General features: G+C 53.8%; 2 protein-coding genes across 5 annotated transcripts in view; both read right to left on the bottom strand.

Annotated features, from left to right (window-relative positions):
- GUCA1A (guanylate cyclase activator 1A) overlaps nucleotides 1-5,804 on the bottom strand; it is a 12,855-nt gene extending 7,051 nt beyond the window's left edge. The window contains exons 1-3 of the mRNA XM_004739910.3: nucleotides 5,733-5,804; nucleotides 2,589-2,650; nucleotides 174-952 (exon numbers count right to left, since the gene is read on the bottom strand). Coding sequence (XP_004739967.1) covers nucleotides 174-374 — 201 coding nt within the window. The 5' untranslated portion in view covers nucleotides 375-952; nucleotides 2,589-2,650; nucleotides 5,733-5,804. The remainder of the gene's footprint in view (nucleotides 1-173; nucleotides 953-2,588; nucleotides 2,651-5,732) is intronic.
- Nucleotides 3,481-23,654, bottom strand: GUCA1ANB (GUCA1A neighbor). 4 transcript variants are annotated; one of them, XM_045071023.1, is made up of 4 exons: nucleotides 23,561-23,652; nucleotides 11,936-12,233; nucleotides 6,609-6,665; nucleotides 3,481-6,431 (listed from the first exon to the last, which is right to left on the bottom strand). In XM_045071023.1, exons 1-4 carry the CDS (start codon nucleotides 23,648-23,650, stop codon nucleotides 6,394-6,396), a joined length of 483 nt encoding a protein of 160 aa, XP_044926958.1. In that variant the 5' UTR covers nucleotides 23,651-23,652; the 3' UTR covers nucleotides 3,481-6,393. The 4 variants fall into 4 exon arrangements, with proteins under 4 accessions (XP_044926958.1, XP_044926960.1, XP_044926959.1 ...); XM_045071025.1 differs by lacking the exon at nucleotides 11,936-12,233 and having other exon boundaries at nucleotides 3,481-6,665; nucleotides 23,561-23,654; XM_045071024.1 differs by lacking the exon at nucleotides 23,561-23,652 and having other exon boundaries at nucleotides 3,481-6,665; nucleotides 11,936-12,076.

Raw genomic sequence — 23,654 nt, 5'->3', positions numbered from 1 at the left:
CTCACAGTAGGTGCTCAATGAACGTGAGATCCGTTGACCCCCTAAAGGGACCCCATATACACCAACAGGCCTGCCCCCTCCTCCAGCAGACGCCATGTTCCGGCCCCTGCACCCCCTACCCGAGCCCCGCACTGGCCGGGCCTCCAGCGTCCCCCACCCAGGCCTCCGCTCACTTTGTTGAAGTCAAAGGTCTCAAACATCTGCTCCACATACTGGCTGGCCGACGGGCTCAGGTTCTTGAGACCGAAGAACTGGCGGAACTCGTAGAGGGTGAGCTGGCCGGAGGGGCACTCAGTCATGAACTTCTTGTACCATTGGTGGCACTCGGTGCTGCTCAGCTCCTCCACGGACTTCCCATCCATCACATTGCCCATCTCCCAGGCCTGCGGGGGGCCTGTGCCCCAGGTGGCTAGATCTTATTCCCCGCAGCCCCTGCAACAGGGCGGCTGGGTTCTCTAACCCTGGGCCCTCCTCGATCAGAGGCCGGAGGCCTCCCGAGCTCAGCAAAGAGGGTTTGATGAATCAGACAGTGCAGGAAAATGTCGGGAGGAGGTGAGCAGAGGGACAAAGGTAATGGGGGGCTGTGCAGTCCCACGACCAAATCCAGAAGATGCCTGAGAACCGGCCTTAAGTCCCCACTAAACCCTCGCAGCCAATGGGGTAGAAAAGAGGAGTGAAAATAGAAAAGAGCTTAGGGAAGCAGAGGCCCAGGATTACGGCCTTGAGCTGACAGGTGAGAGGATGTTCTTACCCATTTTGCAATCTCCTTATCCCTTCTTACCAGGGCGGAGTGGGTGGTGAGCCAGTGGCTGTTCTCATCCCATTACCTCCATTCTCCTCTCCTGCTTTGAGTGGGTTCTCAATGTTTTTGGTTCCTGCCCTCAGACATGGAACTGAGGTACATGTGAGATAGAGCTGGTTCCTTTTCCACAGCTGGGCCAACTGTGGGCTCCTGACAGGACAGTTATGTACAGTTATCCAGGCTGTGCACTGCACTTGGGCAGCACAATTAAGGGCTTCCGGTCACATCAGGGATAGTTAATATACAAGAACACCTGAGTGATGCAGAGTCTGTGGGCTTCCAAGATGAGTTCTGAGCAGTCAGGGGGAGCCTCCTCCAACGTAATACTGTATAAGTACACACGGCCTTGTATATACACACACACACACTCACTGGTCCTCTTCTGGCCACACTCTTACATTCCCAGAGACTCATCCCCAGAGGCTTGAATTTAGCCTTCCATTTGATCCACACTTGATACTATCTCCTCCCAGGGCATGGGGATGGGGAACAGTGTGTGCCTAGTGGCCTGAGGGGTGTGTGTGTGTGTGTGTGTGTGTGTGTGTGTGCCAGCACACAGGTGCATGGTAAGCTGCTACTACTCATCCCAGAAATGTCCTAGGCCAAGCATAGTGCCTGTCCAGGATGAGGGTTGCCCCTGTCACACAACACTGTCATGTTCATGATATCTGGAACTAGAAGGAAGCAGCCAACTCGTTAACAAGGCTCAAACCTGGGTCATGACATCACCAGTGAAATTTTAATCTTTGCTTTTTAAAAATTACCTGGGGCATCTGGGTGGCTCAGTCGTTAAGTGTCTACCTTCGGCTTAGGTCATGATCCCAGGGTCCTGGGACTGAGCCCTGTATCAGGCTCCCTGCCCAGCGGGGAACCTGCTTCTTCCTCGCTCTCTGCCCCTGCTTGTGTTCCCTCTCTCCCTGTGCCTCTCTCTGTCAAATAAACTATTTTTAAAAAAATAAATAAAAATTATCCATATTTTTAAGTGGTTTATAACGAACTCATATTACTCATAAGAAGAGAGGAGAGCTGTTTTAGAAAAAGAAACTGAATAGGACTGCTTTGCCTCTCCTCTGCCCAAAGTGATGAACACAGGGCACCCTAGGCCGGGTTTAGTGAACTCCGTGGGCCCAGGCTGGCATCCTTGTTCTTGGAGTCCTCTCAGCTTCGGGATTTGGGGTGAAGGGCGCAGGGGTGAGGGGACAATCATCTTTCCACCGCTCCCTATTCCCATCGTCTCCCCACCCTTCCTGTGTGAGCACACACACACCCTCCTCTGTGAATCTCCACAGAATTCGTTTTTCTCGCCTCAGCCTACTGTTTGCTTATGTGTTATGTTAGCTTTCTACGCAGCTTTAACATTACCACAAAGTCAGTGGCTGCTAACTCTACACATTATCCCACAGTTGCTGGGGGCCAGGAGTCGGGGCATAGTTTCCCTGGGTCCTCTGTCCCACGTCTTGAAAGGCAGGGATCAAGGTGTCATCTGGGCTGTGTCTGAGTCTGGAGGCTTGACTGGGGAAGAATCCACTTCCCCCTCATTCATGTGCTTGGGAGAATTCATTTCCTGGCTCTCAGACTGAGGGCTCTGGCTTCATGCTAGATATTGTCTGGAGGCCACTCTCAGGTCCTAGAGGCTGCCTGCGATTTCTAGAAGCTGTCCAAAGTTCCTTGTTCCATGGACTCCCCAATGTGGCTCCTTATTTCATAAAGCAGCAAGGACACTCTCCAATCCACTACAGAGGAAGCTTACATAGGGTACCTACCCAAGGCGATGCCATCCCATTACCTTTGGCACGTTCCGTGGGTGAGCTGCGAGTCATGGGTCTCCCCCCCGCCAAAGCAGGAGGACTGTGGCAAGACAGAAAGAGCAGGAGATGGAAGTCACGGGGGTCACTTTCACATCTATGACAATGTCCACGCTTCTATAACATTTATAATGTTCATTTATTTCTTGGATTATAAGCAGCTGTGTATTGTCAGCCTGTCCTCAGGAACTTGGGGCAGAGGCCACTGTGCTCTTCATCTCTTGCTCCTGCTCCGGACCTAGTACCTGAATTCCACATGGTCGTGTTGCTGGTTGTCCTGTTGGCCCCCTCCCCATTCATTCTACAGCTTTCTGTGTGCTCTGAGCTCCCGGAGGCTGACCCCTGCAGACTCACTCACTCGGGCTCCCCTGCCCTCTGGCTCCCGGCGGTTCATGCCTGGGAAGCCCTGGAAGGACACCAGCTGGTAGTAGGAGAGAGGTGGTTTGGTTTCAACCACAGCTCCTAGGAACATTCTCCCTGGGCTCCTCTGGTAAAGCCACCTCCCTTTACCACTCAGGTTTGGAAGCAAGATGGGCTGCCCTCTGTGGCCACTCTCTGGGCGTGTCACTGTCCCTCAGCGATGCCCCCTTCTCTGCAAACACTCCATTCCTTAAACACTGACTCAGAAACTCAGAAAGTTATCTTTCTGAGGGTAACACCTGACCGACAGGGACCTGAGCACAGTAAAATGTGAGTGAATGCATGTGTGCTTGATTAAAGGAAGAATTCAAGAAGGCTGGAGCAGGACGGAGCCTCCATCCAGTGTCTCCTGTGTTCAGAGCACCGAGCTAAGCTCAAGGAAGAGGCTTACAATGGCCCTGTAGGGTGGGATTATTTCCACGTGACCCAAGAGGAACTGGGGACAGAAAAATCATTGAGGTTCACAGAAATTTCAAGTGGTGGCACCAGAATTTTCCCCTCACCATCACGCTCTTAGCCCAAGCCTTTAAATCTCTGAGAAAGGCCCGGCGGTTGAGGGGGTGGGGGTGGATGTAGAGGAGCCCTCCACCCTGACTCCAGCAGCTTCTCCATGGCCCGTCTGCAGGGACAATTCTAGTGACAGGGGTCAGGATGTTTGGATGTGGGGCCCCCATCCTTTCTCTCAGACCCCGGGTGGGAATGACATCCGCCGACTTCCCCAGCCCAGAGCCCAGCTTCTCCCCTTTCTGTGGCTTCCCTCAGTCCCGCTCTCCATTCTTCGCCCAGACACGGATGCCAGGTCAGGAGGGCTGGGGTCCACACCAAAGCCTCCAGGAAGAGGTGAACGCACAGAGAGGTATGGAGGGGCCAAGTGCACACCCACTGTGGTGGGCACGTCAGACAGAGGCCTGGGGGCTTCCCCAGGCTGCTTCATGACTTCAGGAATCCCTCCTGGGACAGATGCCAAGAGCCGAGTGAGAAGACCCACTTGGCTGAGCCGTTCCAGGGAGAAGGAGCGCTTGGCACAGGTGTGCGGAGGCAGAAACCGGGCTGGGAAGAGATCGGGGGGCAGCCGTCCCAGGCCTAAACATCCCCCTCCAAGGCTGCCTGGCCGCCACTCTCCACCCCCACAGAAACAGATCAGAGCCCTAAGCACTGGGTCTTTGCCTTCTGGACTGATCCCGCCCACACCCACGTGGGACCTGGGTCAGCTTCTTTAAAAAAGTCCCTTGGAAGGCTGCTCTACCAAGGTGAACCTCAAGGGGGAGACCATTCTCCAGGGGAGAGGCAAGGGCATTAGTCCCTTGGGGAAGGGAAAATGCTGGGCCCCCACCCCCATCCCCACTTCAGCCCACCCGGTTCTTAGGTTTTGGGGGTGCAGAGACGGTTCTCAGACATTTCTGCAGCCTAAGGACCCAGCCTTCAGGTGTTCAGCAAGGGTCTGTTGGATGATGGAGTGGATGTTTGACTTTTCTTTACACCTAGGCTGAACACTTGAATGTATCTCTATTCCAACAAAAAAGGCAATAATGGCTTTAAACCTACCAACCCACAGAGACAAAGAGAATGAAAACAGCAGGAGAGAGGTTCTAGTAAAATTCTGGACAACAGAAGGCAGATGGACAAGGGGTAACTGTCTCAGGGCAGAAAGTCAAAACTCAAACACTTCGAGAGGGCAGGTGGATGGTCCGGACGTAGTGCCTGTGTCTGCCTCAGAAGCCTGCGGGCTCAGGCGTGGGTGCAGAAGGTGCCCTGGAAGCTGGGGTTAGGACAGGCAGGGGCAGGAAAAGGTGGCCAGGTGGAAAGTTCCCCAGACAGCTCTGCAAGGCAGCAGGACGGACATCTCTGGCCCTCCTTCCTCCACCCCCGGCTGTCGCTTATTCTGGGGCTCTGGACCAAGAGGCTGGAGAAGAGCGAAAGGTCGCTCTAGAAACTGGGAGTTAAGGGAGAATTCGCACACGAAGAGACCCCCAGCTCCTTCTCAGGCCGGCAACTCCGACACTGACAATCGGGCAGGAGCGACCCGGTCCAGAGGCCAAAGGGCCCGCTTCCAGCCAAGGATCGCCAGGCACTGAAGGAAAGCCTCTGGCTTTTGAGAGAGAGCCTACTGCCAACAAACAGAAAAACCTGGACTCTGTCCTGTGAGGGACCTTTGGGGGGGGGGGCTCCTTCTTCCCTTCCCACCCTCTTCTTTTCAGAGAAAGGGCATCCTTTCTCTGAAAAGAGAAAGGCATCCAGGGAGTCCTGGCCAATGCCTTGGCGGCGTGTCTGGGTCTCCAGAATCCTGTTCCTCCATCCCACACCGGCCCCTCTCTCTTCCACTGCAGAAGGATGCTCTCCTGGGTACACCAGTACCCGCGACCCCTGCCCGCCCCCCCCTCCCCGGAATGAGCGGTGACCTCTAGGATGAAGTCTGCTGGGCCCACCCAGTGACGTGCTGGCCGACACTTTACAACTGGCTCTCTGGAAAAGAGAGACCCTAATTTTCAGGTGTTTGCTGGTCTTAGCAGTCACCAACACAGAGTCACCAGCTGTGGACTCGGGAGGAGAGGCCCGCCGTCCGCCCCCTCAGGCCCGTCTGATCTGATTCCAGAATACCGCTGGGTCCCAGAGCGGCCAGGGACGCCCTCAGGACTGCACGGGGTCAAGCGCCTTCTGCCTTCATCGCTCTTTCTCAGGAAGCATGGCCTGTGAGCCCGACTAACCTCAGGGTCAGCTCTTCTGGACCAGAGGGGAAACAAGATGGGAAATCCATCCGCCCAGCAACGAACTGCAGAAGGGCTGATTTGGTCTAAGACTCAGACTGCAGAGGAGGCCTCCCCAGAGACTGGGTTTCGCCCTGCATGGCTTCCCCATTTTCCGGTGGCTCACAGTCAGCTGACTTTTCTCTTTGTTGACTCTGGAGCGGTTGCCAAGCTTCGACTATGGGGAGGGTGTGGCCAGCCTCAGCTTTCACCAGGACTCAGGCTCTGGAGGGGTGTGGAGGCCACTCTTGAGGAGAGGAGGCTGTGAATCAAGTCCTTCCAAGTCTTCAGGCACCTCTGGACTTGACCTGTTGTACAACAACCTTATGGCTTCGGTTTACCCACCAGCAGCCACTCATTCAGATGCTGGGGAAAGGAAGGACCAACTTTAATTGCTGCCAAGAACAGGGACCTCCCTTTGTCATCCTTGACACTCAGCATGGCACAGCTTTCCTAGTCCAGGCTCAGTCCACTCCTCCTGGAACAGGCAGCCCATCCCCCCCTGCCTGGGACCCAGGATTGCGGAGGAAAAGGTGCAGGCGGGGGCTGCTGCCTGGTGGGGGCCTAGGAGCGCCACAAGGCCAGGTTGGCAGGAGGCACGTCAAAGAGCTTGCGGGTGTGGTCAGTGTCCCTTCGGTACAGGTAGCCACAGGTAGGCTTCTGCAAGGTGTAGAAGGGGTTCAGGGAATTGGAGTACTGGGAGGTGTAGAAGTTGAACCTGAGCTTGTCCAGGTTCTGCCCCCTTGGGTCTACCACCACTGGCACGTAAGCCGCCGCCAGCGTCTGCTCGCGGTCCTGCTTCCATGACCGGGACAGGGGAGGGCATGGAGACTTCACCTTTTTGCCCGATGGTGTCTTCGGCTCCTGGCTGGGTAAGGAGGGTTTCTTTGAGTTCTGGGGGGGAGGGAGGAAAGAAGGGGAGAGCTGAGGCATCAGACACTGGGGCTTCCACTGCTATGGCCAAGGGTGGGATGAGGGGCAAGGTGCCACCAGTCAGAAGCTTCTAGAGCCAGCCTGGTTCTGGCTGACAGCTCTGCTGGCCATGGAGCCAGACAGCTCCAGCTAAGGGAGAGTGGCCTTCAGGGTCCCCTGACATGTCCCTGGCTTGTGCAGACCCCAGCCTGCTTCTCAGAGGCCTCTGCCAGCTCAGAGGCCAGAAGCCAAGGTGACCCCTCACCCCTCTCCCTCATGTACGGCTGTCAGTGTCCTCCATATGGTTCTCATCCAGCCCTCCTCTGCCACTACTCCCACCAGGCTTCCATCCTCCTGCAGGGTTCCTCCGGCTTCCCACCAAGCCCTCCCCAGGGCCCATCTCGGACCTCTCAGCTTGGGCTTCACACTCACACCAAATGAATCTTTCCATATCAATGGCCAACTTGTGTAGCTCTCCTCCTCAAAGCATCTTTTGCTCTGTACTGCCAGCCCTGAAGGCAAGGACATTAAGGACGGGGTTCCCATCACCTGTGCTCTTGCCAGACCTCCTGCCCATCACCCCTGGTGGCACCTGGTCCTTCAAAGCCCCTGGACATTTGCTCGGGTGCTTCCCCCAGCCCAGCATGCCCCCGGCCCCCCATCAGTCAGGGAGATTCTCTTTCCCTTCCAGCTGTGAGCTCCTTAAGGGCAGTGCTCCCTCGCCCTTACCCTTGACATAACAGCCTCCCAGATCCTCTTCCTTCTTTCACTCCAGAACAAGGCATTTAGTGAGCACTCAATAAATGTTGGTCCAATTGAACTGGGTTCTAGCGAGGGGCAGTCCCCATTCCAACCAGTCCACCCGTTCTATCTTAGAACGCCTCTCATTGTTACGAGGTGTCAACGCGGCTCTCCATAATCACCACTCTTGGTTGATGGGGCACAGAGGTCTATTCCTCCAGGAGGCCCCCAGGGCCATGCCCATCAGGTCTAGTGCCATTTATTTACTCCTCCGTTGCCGCTTTCGTGACAACCAAGTGTTTGGTTCACCTCTGACCCCACACTATCTCCCAGGTACTGGATGCCCGTTGTACTGGGGACCTTCACAGACATGACAGCACGACCCAGAGGACGAAATGCCTGTGTGTCGGGCTGGCTCTGTCCCGCTCCTCCAGGACACAGAGGCGAGGAGAACCCACTTCCACTCTGCCAGGCCTCACAGCCCTCCAGCCCCCCGGGTCCCTGGGAGGGAACCCCCAGCTCCAGAGAACTGCCATCTTCCAGAGGAAATCCCTGTACTCGAGAGATGATGTACGCTCTTTTGCATTTAATTTACAAACTACTTGCCCAGCTCACATCTGCCCAGGGCCTTCCTCCCAAGCAGGCTTTGGTGCTAGAAGTCCCTACCCAGGAATGTGTGTGTTGTCAGTTTTGCCTTTCAAAATCCTACTTCCCCTTTCAGGGCAGCAGCCCTCTTGACACCTCCTCCAGGAAGCCTCTGGCACTGCAGCTCCTGCCCTGATCTCATCTTCCTCTGTGCCTTCAGGCCCTCCTCTTGGGGTGTGGTCATTTGCTTGGTTGGGACTAGGAGGAGGCCAGTGCACATTTCAAGGAGGAGCTAATTCTGAGTCTGTCAGCAAGGGCCCTGAATGCTTTGGGGCCTCTCGCTGCCCTGGCTGCTGTGCTGGCCTCATCCTAACCCCAGATCCCAGTCCTTCCAGGCTCCTGCCAGTGTTCCAGTGGCTCGTGAACTGCTCGCAGTGTTCAGGACCACATCCTAGTCGCCTTTGTGTCGCTGGGGCTTATCCCAGGGCTGGCACATGGCTGAGCTGGAGAGAGGGGCGACCAAGTATTCAGCAGCCTTCCCACACTCTTCTGGACTCAGCAGCGGGGACGGGGTTGGGGGTTTTACAAGCAGAGGGGCAACACCGGAAATGGGCTCCGATGCCAGTAATCAACAATCACTCTTCCCCACCTGCTGCGAGCACAGCATCGAACCCTTTATGTGGATTATCTCTTCTAATCCTCCCAGTACCCTTTAAGGAAGATATTGTTACTCAGTCCTATTTATAGTTGAGCAAACTGTAGTAAGGAGGGTCATTGTCCATCTAGGGGCAGAGGGCCAGTGACTGAACCCAGGCCTGCCTGACCCCGCGGTCCACACGCTACGCCCCACCGTGCCTACTATGTCTACGGGGAGGGGCGTGTGGGTCTACCCACGTTCCGTTCCGTCAAGGGCAGCAGGGGAGCCGCTGAGGGCAAGGGCAGCCAGACCTCCCCAGTGGGCAGGAAGGCTACAGGGCTGTGAATGCTGGCTTTTGGCATTACCCTTGCTTAGCACCCCTGAGGCTGTAGCCTTGTTTGCCTCACGCAGTCACTCATTCAAAATGACTCCTCTTATAGGCCAGACTCCGAGTGTGCAAATAACACAAGTGGAAGCACACTCACGAAGCCCTATAGTGCGGGGCGTCCTGCCCTCAGCACCACGGACCCTGGGCACTGAGAATTCTTTGTTGTGGGGCAGTGCTGGACATGCAGGAAGTTCAGCGTAGGAAGTATGCTTCTGAGGATGTGGGGTTCCGGTCCCCTTGACATTGCAGAAGGGCTCAGCCCACGGCCGTGGAGATGAAGACCTGCAGCGCCCGCCAGCCTCCGGTCTCGGCCATCTGGTCCCTGCTCCTTGGGCTTGGGAGGCTTGTCAGGAGTGACAGGAGCATGTGCTTTCAGAATGGCTGGGGGTGTCTGACCAGAGACCCATGGAGGGAAGGGCAACAGTTTTGCTAATGGGGACCTGCAGAAGTCCCACAGCGAAGACTACTTAGTGCGGGAACCAGGGCTGGAATGCTCCCACCCCACCCCTGCCCTGCCTCTGGCCCTGCCCAGGCCCTGCCTTGGAGGCCCTCCTGCCCTCGGTCCACCTGTCAGCTATGCCTCAGTGGCTGCTACAGCAAACTTTGGGGCCCTGGAGTGGGGTCACCCAGAGCCTTCAGCACATCCAGGGATGAGGCCCTCACAGAAACTGGGGCAGAGCGGTGTTGCCGCAAGGCAAGGAAGAGGAGGAAAGGGAGGAGGAAGAGAAGACACCAGGGAGGAGGGGCAAGGGGAGGAGGAGAGAGAAAAGGAGGGGGGAGGAGGGAGAGGAAGCCCAGGCAGCCCAGCCTTGCCCTGCTCCCTCCAAGGGCCCAGCCAGGCTCCAGGTGACTAACCTCAGAGGGCTGAGAACACCCCATCACCAGCCTAGGGCCCAGCACTTGCCAGCTCTGGGGGAGGGTGGGGCCTGAATGCATACTTTCCGGGTTACCATCTGGTTTCATTTAACCATCTCCTCCCCTCTCGGGTTCTCCTGTCAAGTGTACTGGGTGGAGATGGGGGGTGGGGGGAGGATACCTGTGTGTGTGACTCCAGAGGAGTGGTTCACAACCAGGGTTGTTTTTCTCTCCAGGAAACCACTTAGCAATGCCCGGAGACATTTTTGCTTTTCACGGTGGGAATGATCCTAGCATCCAGTGGGGAGAGGCCAAGACATATTTACTGGCAGGTAAATATCCTACAGAGCCAGGACAGGCCCCCAACACAGAATCCTCTGCACACAGTGTCAGCACCGCCAAGGCTGAGAACCTGCCTTAGAGCTTTGAGGAAGATCTCTAACTACCCGCCTGCTTCCTCAGCCCGCCCTTAAGCCTCCCATGCCTGGGGCAAGGAAGTCTAGAAGTCAAGTAGAGGGTCTCACCAGTCCCTTCCCTCTCACTATCCTTTTTTTTTTTTTTTTTAAGATTTTATTTATTTATTTATTTGACAGAGAGAGATATCACAAGTAGGCAGAGACGCAGAGAGAGAGGGGGAAGCAGGCTCCCTGCCAAGCAGAGAGCCCCATGTGGGGCTCCATCCCAGGATCCCGAGATCATGACCCGAGCCCAAGGCAGAGGCTTAACCCACTGAGCCACCCAGGCGCCCCTCACTACCCTATTTTTATTTGCCATTTCCAGCTAGAGACTCAAGAAGGACCCTGAATAGACCTCTCCCTCCATGAGCCTCACCACCCCCCACCCCAGGCAGAGCTACCAAGGCTTTGTAGACACCCATATCTGTGTGTCTGTCCCTTTTACCAGGACTTACAGTAGGGAAGAGGGTGAATCAAGAGTGGGGCTTCCTTGGGACGCCTGGGTGGCTCAGTCCATTAAGTGTCTGCCTCTGGCTCAGGTCACGTGGGATCGAGTCCTGCATCAGGCTCCCTGCTCAGCGGGGAAACCTGCTTCTCCCTCTGCCTGCAGCGCCCTGTGCTTGTGCTCTCTCTCCGACAAATAAATAAAATCTTAAAAAAACAAAAAAAGTGAGGCTTTCTGAATAGGGCCCAAAGACCTCATATGGGGTATTTCTCCAGGTCTGGGAAGACACTGCCCTTTCCAATACTTCAGGCCCACTGACCCTGACCTTCTACCACTAGCAGCTCACTCTTGGGGGCGGAGGGGAATCCTGGTGCCCTCTTGAAATGCAAATGGCACTGGGTGAGGCAGCTGGTCAGGCCTCCCAGGGCACCTGGTGCTGTGGAATGTGCCTGGGCTCTGGAGTGTGAAGGTCTGAGCTCAGGCCCTCACTCTGCCCCTACAGGTCAGGCAACCTTGGGCGAGTCTCAGAAGCTCTTGGAGCTTCCATTGCCTTGTTGGCAAAATGAGGATAATAAGGCTCTCTCCTTCACCAGCATGCCATGGGGGAGCAGTGGGGGTGGGAACCGTAGGAACATAATGCAAATAGTAATTATGGGCAGCCCCCTCCCGCGGGTACCCGTAGGTTTCGAACACGCTCCTCTTTGCCGGAGCGTGTTGGGTCTGTGGTTCCCAGAGGAGCTGGGAAGGGAGAGGATGAGAAGGCCCAGCCTGGGCCTTAGCTTCCTCGTGAGGCTGTCTAGCATGGCGGCTTGGGGTGCGAATTCCCGCTCCACCACTAATGCTAGGCGGGCGATCTTTCAGAAATTTATAATACTCCATACCTCTGTCTTCCCACTTATAAAGTGGGAACAACGGAAGTTATCTACCTCATAGGGTTACCGTGAGGATTTCATGGGACATTTGCCATAAAGTGCCTAAACCTCGTGAGCACTCAGTAAACTTCAGCTATCATGGCTATCTGTTACGTAGGAGGCCCCCAGCTCCCAGCCATGTGGGTGGGCCAGGCTGGGGCCTTCATACGCTTTCCAGTCAATCAGACTTAATGCCCCTGGGCTGCCCTGATGCAGCCCTGTTTTGTCATCCCACCTGGTACATCGTTGACTGGGGCCTTTCTTGTTGGTGAAATGGATTTCTGGTGATTGCAGGCTCCAGAGTCTCCCAGGGACTCTTGGAAAATACTGGGAATGCGGGGTGGGTGGGGGGTGGCTGGTGCGTAGGCAGGGACATTGTGATGCCTCTTTGACAGCACAATTCCTTCTGTCTTCCCAAGGAGACACAGGGGCCGGGCCGGGGGCTGGAGTCTCAAGGCCTGGAAGTGTCTTTTCGCCTTGATACTGATCCACTCTGCAGTGCCCTCTTCCCACAGTCTCTCAGGACTTGTGACCTGTGGGTAGTGGGGTGAGTAGAAAGGGGAAGAAATTCTCCTGGTTATTCAAGTACTTCCAGAAATCCTTATGTTTCCCCCCAGACCCCCCCAACAGGTCATAAGAAATTACTGGCAGGGAGGGAATGTCCCCAGCCAACTCTCCCTTCCCTTTCTGTCTCCCCATCTCTCTGCCTGCCAAATTACCGAGATGATGGCTGGAGGGAGGGAGGAAAGGGTGGACGGATGCACGGACAGACAGAGGAATGGGAGAGTGGGTGGGCAGGAGATAGACAGACGCCTGCTGGGCAGATGCCCATGATCTGAGCTATTTTTCCCCTCGCTCTATGCAGAAGCTGGTTTCTAAACATGACCCGCTTTTCCCACTTCAAGCCTTTGCATATGCTGTTCCATAGATAGGTGGCTGGGCGGGGTGTCCCTGGGAGAAAGGATAAACAGGTGGTCAGTAAATGGCTGGATGGGGGGACGGTTGTGCTGCAGAGGATGGGATAGCAGATCCAAGAGTCAGACTCCTTGAGCTCGAAACTGGCTCTAATATTTTACTAGCTGTCCATTTGTTCATCTGGAAAGTGGGAAGACTATAGGTCTCGGCCGATTAGGGCTGGGCAGAGCACTCAGGACGTGCCTGGCACAGAGTAAGCACTCAGTAACTATGAGCTATTATTGTGGGTAGGCAGGTAACGGGATTGATGGGTAGGCGGCTGAATGGGCCATCCTGTCGCCGTCTTCGAAAACCAGGCCCTCCCAACGCCAGACTCCGTAGGCACCTTCCAGGAATGTGTCAGAAATCCCACACATAGGAAGGAAACTGGGCTTCTCCCTGGGGCCAGAGGAGAGGGAGATAGTACAAGCCAGTGACTTCCTGCCTTCTGCCCCGCTGGCTTGGGCTGGGCCCAGCACTCGTTTCCTTCCTGGTACTGTGTCAGCACTGACCGTCGTTTACGGGGTGGACTTTGGGGCCCTGTGGCAGATCGGAAGCTGGGGTGTTGATGGCATGTGTCCTGCTCAGATCTTATATCCTGATGGTAATGACCCCTAATTTCTGAAAGGGTGGGCGGGGAGGAGAGGCTTACCTTCACGGAGCCTCTGATCAGGGTTTTCCAAGGCTCTGGGGCAATGGTAGCTTGCTTGAGAGAGGGAGGGAAGGTGGGAACATGGTATTCTTGATGGTGGGGAAAGTGGCGTGGCTCCTGGCCCACGGCCTGAAGGAGCTGTCAGGAAGGAGCCCAGGAGACAGGCAAGGGTTCTCTCAAGGGAGCAGGGCACCACAGTGTAACACACCCTACATCTTGTCTCAGCCCAATGGGGAGGCACTGGCGACCTGAAACGAGTCGCATGGCCTCTCTGGGCCTCAGTTTCTACATGTGCACAATGAGGATGTCTGGTCTCTCCATCCTGGACATTTGAAGGAAGGGGGATTGAATCCCATCCTGAAGACTTCAAATAAGGAACCCCCCTCCCACAACTGACCATAGGCCTGGACCCTGCCCCAGGAGTGTCTCCTGCCCAGGCTGTGCCATCCTCTTGGTGGGAACCTCCAGGTGGGGCAGAGCGGGGGAGAGACTTCCTGTAGGAAGGCCTGGCCCGTCAAGCCACATCTATCTTATTTCATTCGTCAATCACAGAATGGTTGAGATCATGGGGCACCTGGATGGCACAGTCAGTTAAGCATCCAACTTTTGGTTTCCTCTCAGGTCATGATCTCAGGGTGATGAGATTGAGCCCCGGATCAGGCTCCGTGCTCAGGGCGAAGTCTGCTTCTCTCCTTCTCTCTCTGCCCCTCCTCTCGCAAATAAATAAATCTTTTTTTTACATATATTTTTATTTATTTATTTGAGAGAGAGAGAGAGAGAGATCACAAGTAGGCAGAGCAGCAGGCAGAGAAAGAGGGGGAAGAAAGCTCCCTGCTGAGCAGAGATCAAGATGTGGGGCTCTATCCCAGGACCCTGAGATCATAACATGAGCCAAAGGCAGAGGCTTAACCCACTGAGCCAACCAGGGGCCCCTCAAATAAATAAATCTTAGAAAAAAAAATTGTGGCCCCCAGACCCACTCTGCCTGGGTTCAAATCCCAGCACTGCTACTTCTCAGCTACGTAACTTGCCTAAATCACTTAACCTGTCTCTGCCTCAATCCCTAATCTGCAAAGTGAGGCTAATAATGGAATCCACCTGGAAGCTTGTTGTGCACCCCCCCCCCCAACCATGAGCTTAGAGCCCTGCCCGCTGTGCGGTAGGTACCAGCAGTTATCCTGTTATTATTTCTAAACCCCAGACCACACCGATTCACTCTTGCCGCCTGAAGACCACCCTTCTCTGACTTCTCTGCCACACTCCAAGCATCGTCTCGTTTTATTCATTGTCAAAGTTGCTGGAGGGTAAGGACTGACCTGTATCCTCCTCGGTGGGCACTTGAGAAGGATGGGGAGAGCTGGAGCTGGTGAAGGCCACAGTTACCTGGAGCACAGGAAACTCGGCCGGCACCCACACACCTTTTTACCCCCACCCCCTACCCCCACCTCCCCGCTGCCGAAGTGTTCTCCCAGCATCTTGCTCTACGTAGGCCTGGTTGTTTGGCCGTTCCTTCCACCCCTCCTTACCTACTGTGCGATTTGGGCAAATTACTTAACCTCTCTGATCCTTCCTTGTTTTCCCTTTGTTGAACTTCAGGTATTGAGGGCTGAGTTATTCATACACCTTATTCATGGGGCCTTATCTTCCCTGGTCTTCGGAGGCCTCCTCTCTCGCATTAATTTTCCCCCTTCTTCACCAGTCTCCAACCACGTTCCCACCCGCCCCAGCCAGAGGCAACTGTTCTAATGCACTTAATGAGCATCTTCTCTTCTCGTTCATAGATTCTTACAAAATATATGTACTATTGTTGTGCATGCGGGTCATTTTCATTTACCTAAGTGGCATGGTGTGTTTTTTATCTCGCTTGTTTACTTGGAAGGCTCCCTAGTGTTTTTTGTTGTTGTTTTTTAAGATTTTATTTATTTATTTGGCAGACAGAGATCACAAGCAGGCAGAGAGGCAGGCAGAGCGCGAGGAAAGGAAACAGGCTTCCCGCTGAGCAGAGAGCCCCACGCAGGGCTCGATCCCAGAACCCTGAGATCATGACCTGAGCCGAAGGCAGAGGCTTTAACCCACTGAGCCACCCAGGAGCCCCGCTCCCTAATGTTTTTAAGATCCAGCATCTGGTTCCCATGGAGAAGTAGCCCACTCAGGGCATCCACCACATTTCATGTCTCTGCTCCCCACCCCAGGACCCCCAAGGGCCTTCACTCCCCATCCCAACAGACAACACCACAATGCTATCCCATCCTTGGCCCTCTGTGGAGCTGGGGGGGTTATTTTGGGGCAGAGTCCTAAGAGCAGAATTGATTAACCATAGACTAGGAGGAAACATCACTTAAGGTCTTTTCTCCATCCATAAAATGAGTGTATTGTCCTGTCCCCTGTGGCACTGATGATGGTGGTGGGTTAACAAAAGCAATCCACTTGGCCCCCATGCCTGACACAGAAGAGAGGATCAATGGCTGTTCCCTCCAGACCTTAGGGAGAGCTGGAGATAAGCCGGACCCAGGTGGGCTCCCAGAGAAATGTACCCAGGGTTCAAAGTCCCAGCTCCAGGATTGGTCTGCAGAGCCCGCAAAAAAATGTGTGGCTGATTCCTGGAGGTATGGAATGATCTGGAATATCTGAAGCTCCCGCAGCCCGGGCGTAGGTCCTGGTGTGCCCAGGAAATGCCTGCTACATCCCATTTCTCACTCTTTCCTTGGAGCCAGAGTAATCTCTTCACACGGAAGGTGCCAGATAGCCTTATTTGTTCTCCTGTCCCAACTCTGTCAGCCAACGAGCATTTTAACCGGATGTGAAACCACACCTGAGTGCTGGATTTCACCCTCCCATTGTAGAGACAGAGACTGAGGCTCAGGCTAGCTGCATGGTCTCACAGGAGGTTAGTGGCAGAAGTGGCTCTAGAATGGGCATCTCTGGGTTCTCTGCTGAAGGACTCTTTAAAGGAAAATGCTTTCCATATTAAATGATGTTCTTTGAGGTGCCTGGGTGGCTCAGTGGGTTAAGTCTCTGCCTTCGGCTCAGGTCATGATCCCAGGGTCCTGGGATCGAGCCCCGCATCGGGGGGTCCCTGCTCAGCGGGGAGCCTGCCTCCTCCTCTCTCTCTGCCACCTGCCTTCCTTGCCTACCTGTGATCTCTGTCTGTCAAATAAATTTTAAAAATCTTTAAAAAAAATTTATGTTCTTTATTATCTATGGACTTTTCATTTAAAACAAATGACCTACCAGCAGAGCATAGTACTAAACAGTAAAAACAAAACAAAACAAAACGAGGGGCACCTGGGTGGCTCAGTGGGTTAAGCCACTGCCTTTGGCTCAGGTCATGATCTCAGGGTCCTGGGATCGAGCCCCGCATCGGGCTCTCTGCTCAGCAGGGAGCCTGCTTCCCTCTCTCTCTCTCTGCCTGCCTCTCCATCTACTTGTGATTTCTCTCTGTCAAATAAATAAATAAATAAACAAACAAAACAAAACAAAATGAGACAAAAATCCCCACATGTAGTCCTGGCATTCCGGCTGGCATTCCACTTTCTCCATGGTTCTGCTCCCTTCTAATCCTTGGCCATTTACAAATTCACTTTCTATATCTATGGTTACAATCTACATGGAATTTTTGTTATTTGCTTTTTGTACTTAGCAACCTTTTTTTTTTTTTTTAAAACATGTGCACATACACGTGTTATTTCAGATCGTGGGGTGTGTTTTACAATGGGATGTTTTCGCCTGGCCTTCAAGGTGATCCTGTAGACACCTGCCGCACCCTGTCTCCTGGGCTCCAGTGGAATTTTCCTTCTTAAGCTTCTTTGGTTGAATTGTCACTGCCCTCTTCCAGCCTGGCAGGGCCTCTGGTCGGTCTTTGCTGCTCTCTGGGTAGCCCCTCTCTGCCCAGAGCCAGGGTAGGGAACGGGGGCAGGAACGTGCAGGTGCTAAGGACCTACAGTAAGTCAGCCTCCCAGATACCTGAACCAACTATCTTGTTGAACCTCATAATAACCTGACATTAATAGCCCCTTTTCCATTTGAGCAAACTGACACTCAGAGAGATGGCAGCTGGCTGTGGCCACACTCTGGCCAAAGAGCTGAGTCAGGATTCAAACCTATTCCCCAGCAGGGATCCTTCCCACCATGGCACGGTCCTCTCAGCAGAGCCCATGGTTACCAAGGAAAATGAGTGTCTCCCCAGCACCCCACAACATACCCCCCCCAACCACCCAGGGCTGGAGTTGGATCTCCACACTCTCGGGGAACCGGGTAACGACATTCTCTGAGCCTCCTCTCAGGAGGTGGGTGTTCACCCCCGCTGGTCTTCATCTAAGCCTGACCTCATCTCTTGGTACGCGTCCAGCCCAGAGGAATGCTGAGGTCCAGGCTCTGGAGCCTACCCACCCCTGCAGATGGAAAGAAATAGCTTTAGGAGCTGGTCTGGTATAAAGTGTCTCCAGCCCGAAGCAGGAGGCTGGACCAGAGGATCTGTAGCTCAGTAGCATGGGGGAGTTGGGAGCGCTGACCTTTGCCCCTGTAGACACCCGGATGGGAGTGCTGGGGGTCTCAGCACTGCTCACCCTGCACTTGCCCCACACGGAGTGCGTTCTCCCAGCCAGGAGTGCGTTCTCCCAGCCAGGAGTGCTTGGCTTTGTTGCATGGAGGGAAAGCCAGACAGAGTCCTGGCTGGCTCTCTGAGAAGACTACAGCTTCTGTGCCCCAATCTCACCCCACAGCCCAGAAGTGGCCAGAAAGTCGGCTCTCAGAGGTTCCTAAGTCATTGAGGAGCCAAGATTTAATTACAGGATTGGGCTTTGGCTGTTTCAAGGACAGCCTGTTATTTGGCTGTTTCTTTTACTGGGGGAGCAGGTTGAGGTGTGTTATGAGCTGAAAGGGGGGCCCTGCTGCAGCATCACAGGGCACAGAGAGGGACACTGCCCCAGGGGACTTGGACTCCAAAGCTGTCCAGGCCACCAGGGCCGAACTGGTGGAGACGGAGTGCCCATCGTTGAACCCAGGCCTTCTGTAGGCTGCCCCCACCAGCCCCTGCCAATGTAGGACTGCAGTCCGGGTGAAATGGGTGGTGAAACAGCACAAAGAACCCTGACATTCAGACCCTGCAGCCTGATAGCCTTCTGGTGTTCAAGATCACACCGATTCCCTCTCTCCCTCGTGTCACGGATGAAACACCTCCAGAGAAATGAACAAACACTTGGGGAGCGCCCGTGGGCACCAGGCCCTGTGCTGGCATTGCACACCCACAATCTTACTGAATCTTCCTGACAACACTATGAGGGCACTATTACACCTACGCTACCGATGAGGAAAGCAGGGGCACCAGGGTGGCTCAGTCAGTTAGATGTCTGTCTTTGGCTCAGGCCACAATCCTGGGGTCCTCAGATCGAGCCCTGCATCAGGCTCCCTGCTCAGTGAGAGCCTGCTTCTCCCTCCCGTTATACCCTTCTCCCTGCTCGCGATTGTTCTCTATCTCAAATAAAATCTTTTTTTAAAAAATGCTCAGTGCATTTTTCACTTCTCCTATATGCAAACAGTCCATCAAGACTTCCCTTTCTTCCTAAAAAATGTTCCACAGACTAACAATTTTGCTCTGTTTCTACCACCAGTAAACTAAGTCCTACCCCCACTCCTCTCCTGCTTTACTAAATAACTAACCAATTTACTGAGCAATTGAGCAGCTCCCCTTTGCTCCTTAGCCTCCACTTCCTTCTTCCCATCACCCCCCATCCTGCTGCTAGATGACCATCCTCTAAACACAGCTATAGGGTAGTCTGACTGGCTTAGTCAGTGGAGTGGACGACTCTTGATCTCGGGATCATGAGTTTGAGCCCCAGATTCGGTGTTGAGATTACTTAAAAAACAAACAAATAGGGGCACCTGGGTGGCTCAGTGGTTTAAATCCTCTGCCTTCGGTTCAGGTCATGATCCCAGGGTCCTAGGATCGAGCCCCGCATCGGGCTCTCTGCTCAGTGGGGAGCCTGCTTCCTCCTCTCTGCCTGCCTCTCTGCCTACTTGTGATCTCTGTCTATCAAATACATAAAATCTTTAAAAACAAAAACAAACAAACAAACCAAACCCCACAGCTGTTATCAGTCACCAGTGCCTGCTCCTGGTAACCACAGATTCTAGGCCAGAGCTCCTCAAACCTTAACATGGTCCTGAGTCACCCGGGAACCTTGTTAAAACCTACATCCTCTGCTGGGTGCCTTAACCCATCAGCTCATTGCATCTCATAACAACCTTAAATTAATAGCCTGTTTGACAGACAAACAAACTGAGGCCCAAGAGTGGTTGCCCAATGTCTGGGATGGGGTTTCTCCATTTCCAGGAGATTCTCCAGTTCTAGTAAGTTTCCAGGTGATACTGATGCTGCTGGTTCATAGACCATATTTCTAGACTCTCCTGCCTACTTATTTTTTCTTTTTTTTTTTTAGATTTTTTTTTAAGAATTTATTTATTTGACAGAGAGAGATGGATCACAAGCAGGCAGAGCAGCAGGCAGAGAGGGGGGAAACAGGCTTCCTGCTGAGCAGAGAGTCCTATGTGGGGCTCAGATCCAGGACCCTGAGACTTAACCCACTGAGCCACCCAGGCACCTACTTATTTTTCTTTAATTTTTAATTTTTTTAAATTTTTTTTTATTTTTAAGACTTTATTTATTTCTTTGGGAGAGAGAGTGAGTGATGGAGAGCACAAACCGGGGATGGGGCAGAGGGAAAGGGAGAAGCAGACTCCCCACTGAGCAGGGAGCCCGACACAGGACCTTGGGGTCACAACCCGAACCAAAGGCAGATGCTTAACCAGATGAGCCACCCAGGCACCCTATTCTTTATTTTTAATTGAAGTATAGTTGACACACGTTTTTCTTTAATTTTGAACAGCAAATACATTTACATGGTTGGAAAATGAAAAAGTATAAAAATGTACTTGGTCAAAGTTCTCCCTCCCACTTCTATCCCCACATCTGCTCAGTTCCCCCCATACCCACCCTCCAGTAACCACTTCTATTAGTTTTGTAAGGTCTCTCCAAAGTTTTTCTGTACCCATACAAATAAGATCATACTTATCTCGCCCCAAATGGTAGCAAACGACACACCGTTTTGTCCACAGTTTATCAGTTTATCTGAGAGATAACTGGACACAGTCAGCTGACTCACATCTCTAGAGTTGCACTGTGTGGACGTGCCATAATTTACTTAACCAGTCATCTCCAGATGGACAGTTTGGGTTGTTTCCCATCTTACCAAATGGTCTTCTGAAGCCCGTGATACCCTGGCCAATCTTGCCATGACCTGGCTCTCACCCTGCCAGTTCCCACCTCCCACCACGCAGAGCTCCTGCCCCATCCCTCACACCTCCTGCATGCCCTCCCAGATGCTCCAGCTCCCACCCCCACAGCTACTGCTCTGAACCTCTGCCCCCTTAGTCTCCTCCTCATTAACTTCCCTTCTTCATCTCTCCACCTGTCTCTTTCTGCCTCCCCAGATAGACTAAAGCAACTTGAACTTTGATGCCATGTCTTTGACCCGTCCGGATCCTTCACAGCCCACCACTTGCACAGAGCAGTTCTCTAGAACACTAGGTCTGTAGTGGAGCACTGCATATGAATGGAGCCTCTCCCTTGAGACTCTGCTGGGGCTGCTGGTTCAGGGCAGAAGAACCCAGGAGCTACCCAACCTGGGAACGCTTCATGGCTCCAAGGTCTCCAAGAAAGAAGCCTCTATCTCAAGCCTGAGTGTCTGGAGCCCTCAGGCAGTTTATCATGATGTCCAGTGCAGCATGGGGCATCTGGGTTTCCCTTGTGCCCTCCCTGTGTGGACGATGGGAGGAACCATGCTGCGGAGACAGGAGGATGGAGAGGGATGGTTGGTATGGGTGTGTGTGCAAGTGGGTATGTGTGTCCTTCCCTTTCCTGTTAACATCCTTGTCATCTTTCACGGGCCAGCTCAAGTCTCAAGTCTTCTAAGAAGACTTCCTGGACTTCTCCAGCCCGCACTGACTTCCCTTCCTCTGAATTCCTGCTATGTGTATGAGTGACAGCAATCCCTGTTCTACTTAGTCATCGTGGTCTACCACCTCGGATCATATACACCTCGTCTCCCTGATGAAACCCCAAGATCCTCTATGGTAGAAATAAGGCCTCTATAATGCTCTTATATTCCTGCATACCCCGAAACCCTCAACCCAGAACTAGGCAGTTGGGAGAGCTTCCATAACTGCTCCTTGAATGAACAGCAGTGGGTTTCAGGAGTGCCATGGAGTGGCTGGGGTGAGACAGGGTTGACCCTGGGCGTCTCCAACCAAAAACATTTGGGTAACATGAGGGTTTCCAAAGAAGCTCCTGCCCTGCCCCCAACCCAAGCCCATCTGTTCCTCAGTCTCTTCCCTCCTGCCGGTAAGACAATGACCTCATAGCCACAAGCCCTGAAAACCCAACTCATCCTGTCTCTTAACCTGGAGCAAGTAAAGAGGACTTTTAAAAAATGCCACTGTATGGGGCATCTGGGTGGCCAGTGCGTGAAAGCCTCTGCCTTCAGCTCAGGTCATGATCCCAGGGTCCTGGGATCGAGCCCCACATTGGTTCTCTGTTCAGGCTGCTTCCCCCTCTCCCTCTGCCTGCCTCTCTGCTTACTTGTGATCTCTCTCTCTCTCTCTCTCAAAATAAAAAAATGACACTGTAGGGGCACCTGGGTGGCTCAGTTGTTACACGACTGCCTTCAGCAGAGGTCATGGTCCTGGAGTCCTGGGATCCAGCCCCGCCTGCATCAGGTTCCCTGCTCCACGCTCCCCCTGCTTGTGTTCCCCCTCTGGCTGTGTCTCTCTCCCGGTCAAATAAATAAAATCTTAAAAGAAAAAAAAAAGCCACTGTCATGAAAAACAAAAGCAAGGGTGGTGGTACTAAATCAGAGCTTAAAAGCACACGATAAGCAAATGCAATGTGTGGCTCTTGACCACATTGGCTCTGTGGATTGGGGAAAAAAAATAATAAACAAAAATGACATTTGAGAGATAACTGGGAAATGTTTAATACTTCAGTGTGGTAGCTACTGCGGTCACTTAGAAGAATGTCCTGACTCTTAGGCAGTGGATATTGAAGTATGCATGAGGGGATGGGCCAGGGTATCTGCAAGTTTCCACCTACAGCAATGAAAATGAAAAAATAAAGGCGTGGGGGGGGGGCTTGCATGAGAACGTGGTGACACATTGACAATCCAGGAGGAAGGTGTATAGATGGTCATTTTACGAGTCTTCCAAGTTTTTTAGAATGAAAAGTTTAGGGGGAACTCTGGTACAAAGACTTGGACAAATACAACCGTCTGGGGGCACTCAGGGGAAATTCAGGGACTGTCTGGGACTGGTCTCCCCACCCACCCATCCATGCCCGCTGCCAGGAAGCATGGAAGTCCAACCCCTTGGCCTGCCAGTCCCCTACTCTCAGCACCTTGCACTCCATCTCCAGTCTCCCAGTCATCGACCAACTCCCAGGACTCCTCACTAGGGCAGCAGCCACCGCCCACCCCAGCCAGGACTGTCCTCCCGGGTACCTTAAAGGGCCACAGCTCCTCTCCCGGGAGAGACAACTGAACCCTAAGTGGGCTCAACCCACCCTGAGTTTTCAACCCACCCTGAGTTTTTCAACACTACATTTACTCAACCCACCTTGAATTTCCACAAATTATATTCACTTCACTTCACAGAAAAGGAAAGAGAATTTGTTGTACAAAAAATGGCAAGATTCAGGCGTCCTGCGTTCTCTTTGGAGCTGGGTCACTGTCGCTCTTTTCCACCTCTGTCATCAGCTAGGGAGACTCCTTCACTGCTTCCCTCCTTTCTCTTTTCTGCTGCATGGGCACTTCCTTATAATCCACTGAAGGCTTACGGCCCACATCTTGGAAGGCCCGCAACGTGCCCGCTTGGGCCAGCCATTGCCCCAGTGTGGGACCCAAAGCGCGCCTACTGACCTGGTCGTGAACCTCCTCCGGAGTAGGGAGCTAGCCCGCCTCCTCCCTCGCCTTGGGAGAAGAGGGGTGGAGGAGGAGGAGGGCCAGGAGGGGACCCGGGGGAGGCCGGCGGCTCGTCTTCCAGGCTGGGCGTGGGCTGGGCGAGGTCCCCAGCCCACCGGGCCGTGCCAACAATGGCCTGTTGTCGGAGGAGGCGGGCAGGAATGCAGCCGGGGGAGTCGGGCGGCGGGGCGGCCCTGGCGGTGGCGGCGGGGCGGGGCGGGGCCGGGGCTCGGCGGCAGCCTCTTACCTGTCCAGGTAGCTCGCATTTGCAGGCGAGCGGCGGCGCCCGCAGCACCTGTCGCGGGTGCGCGCGGGCGGGGAGCCGGGCGGGGGGCATGGCC

The sequence above is a fragment of the Mustela putorius genome, unplaced genomic scaffold (genome assembly GCF_011764305.1).
Source record: "Mustela putorius furo isolate JIRA1106 unplaced genomic scaffold, ASM1176430v1.1 tig00003983_pilon_pilon_pilon, whole genome shotgun sequence".
In the NCBI taxonomy this organism is placed as follows: Eukaryota; Metazoa; Chordata; class Mammalia; order Carnivora; family Mustelidae; genus Mustela; species Mustela putorius.
This window is presented reverse-complemented; position numbering and strand designations above follow the sequence as displayed.

Coding starts and splice junctions, on each gene's coding strand:
- GUCA1ANB (XM_045071023.1), bottom strand. CDS start 23,650: ATGCCCCCCGCCCGGCTCCCCGCCCGCGCGCACCCGCGACAGGTGCTG. Junction 12,234..23,560: donor AATGCGAGCTACCTGGACAG/GTAAGAGGCTGC, acceptor CACTACCCACAG/GTCACAAGTCCTGAGAGACT. Junction 6,432..6,608: donor AGACACCATCGGGCAAAAAG/GTGAAGTCTCCA, acceptor TACACCTTGCAG/AAGCCTACCTGTGGCTACCT.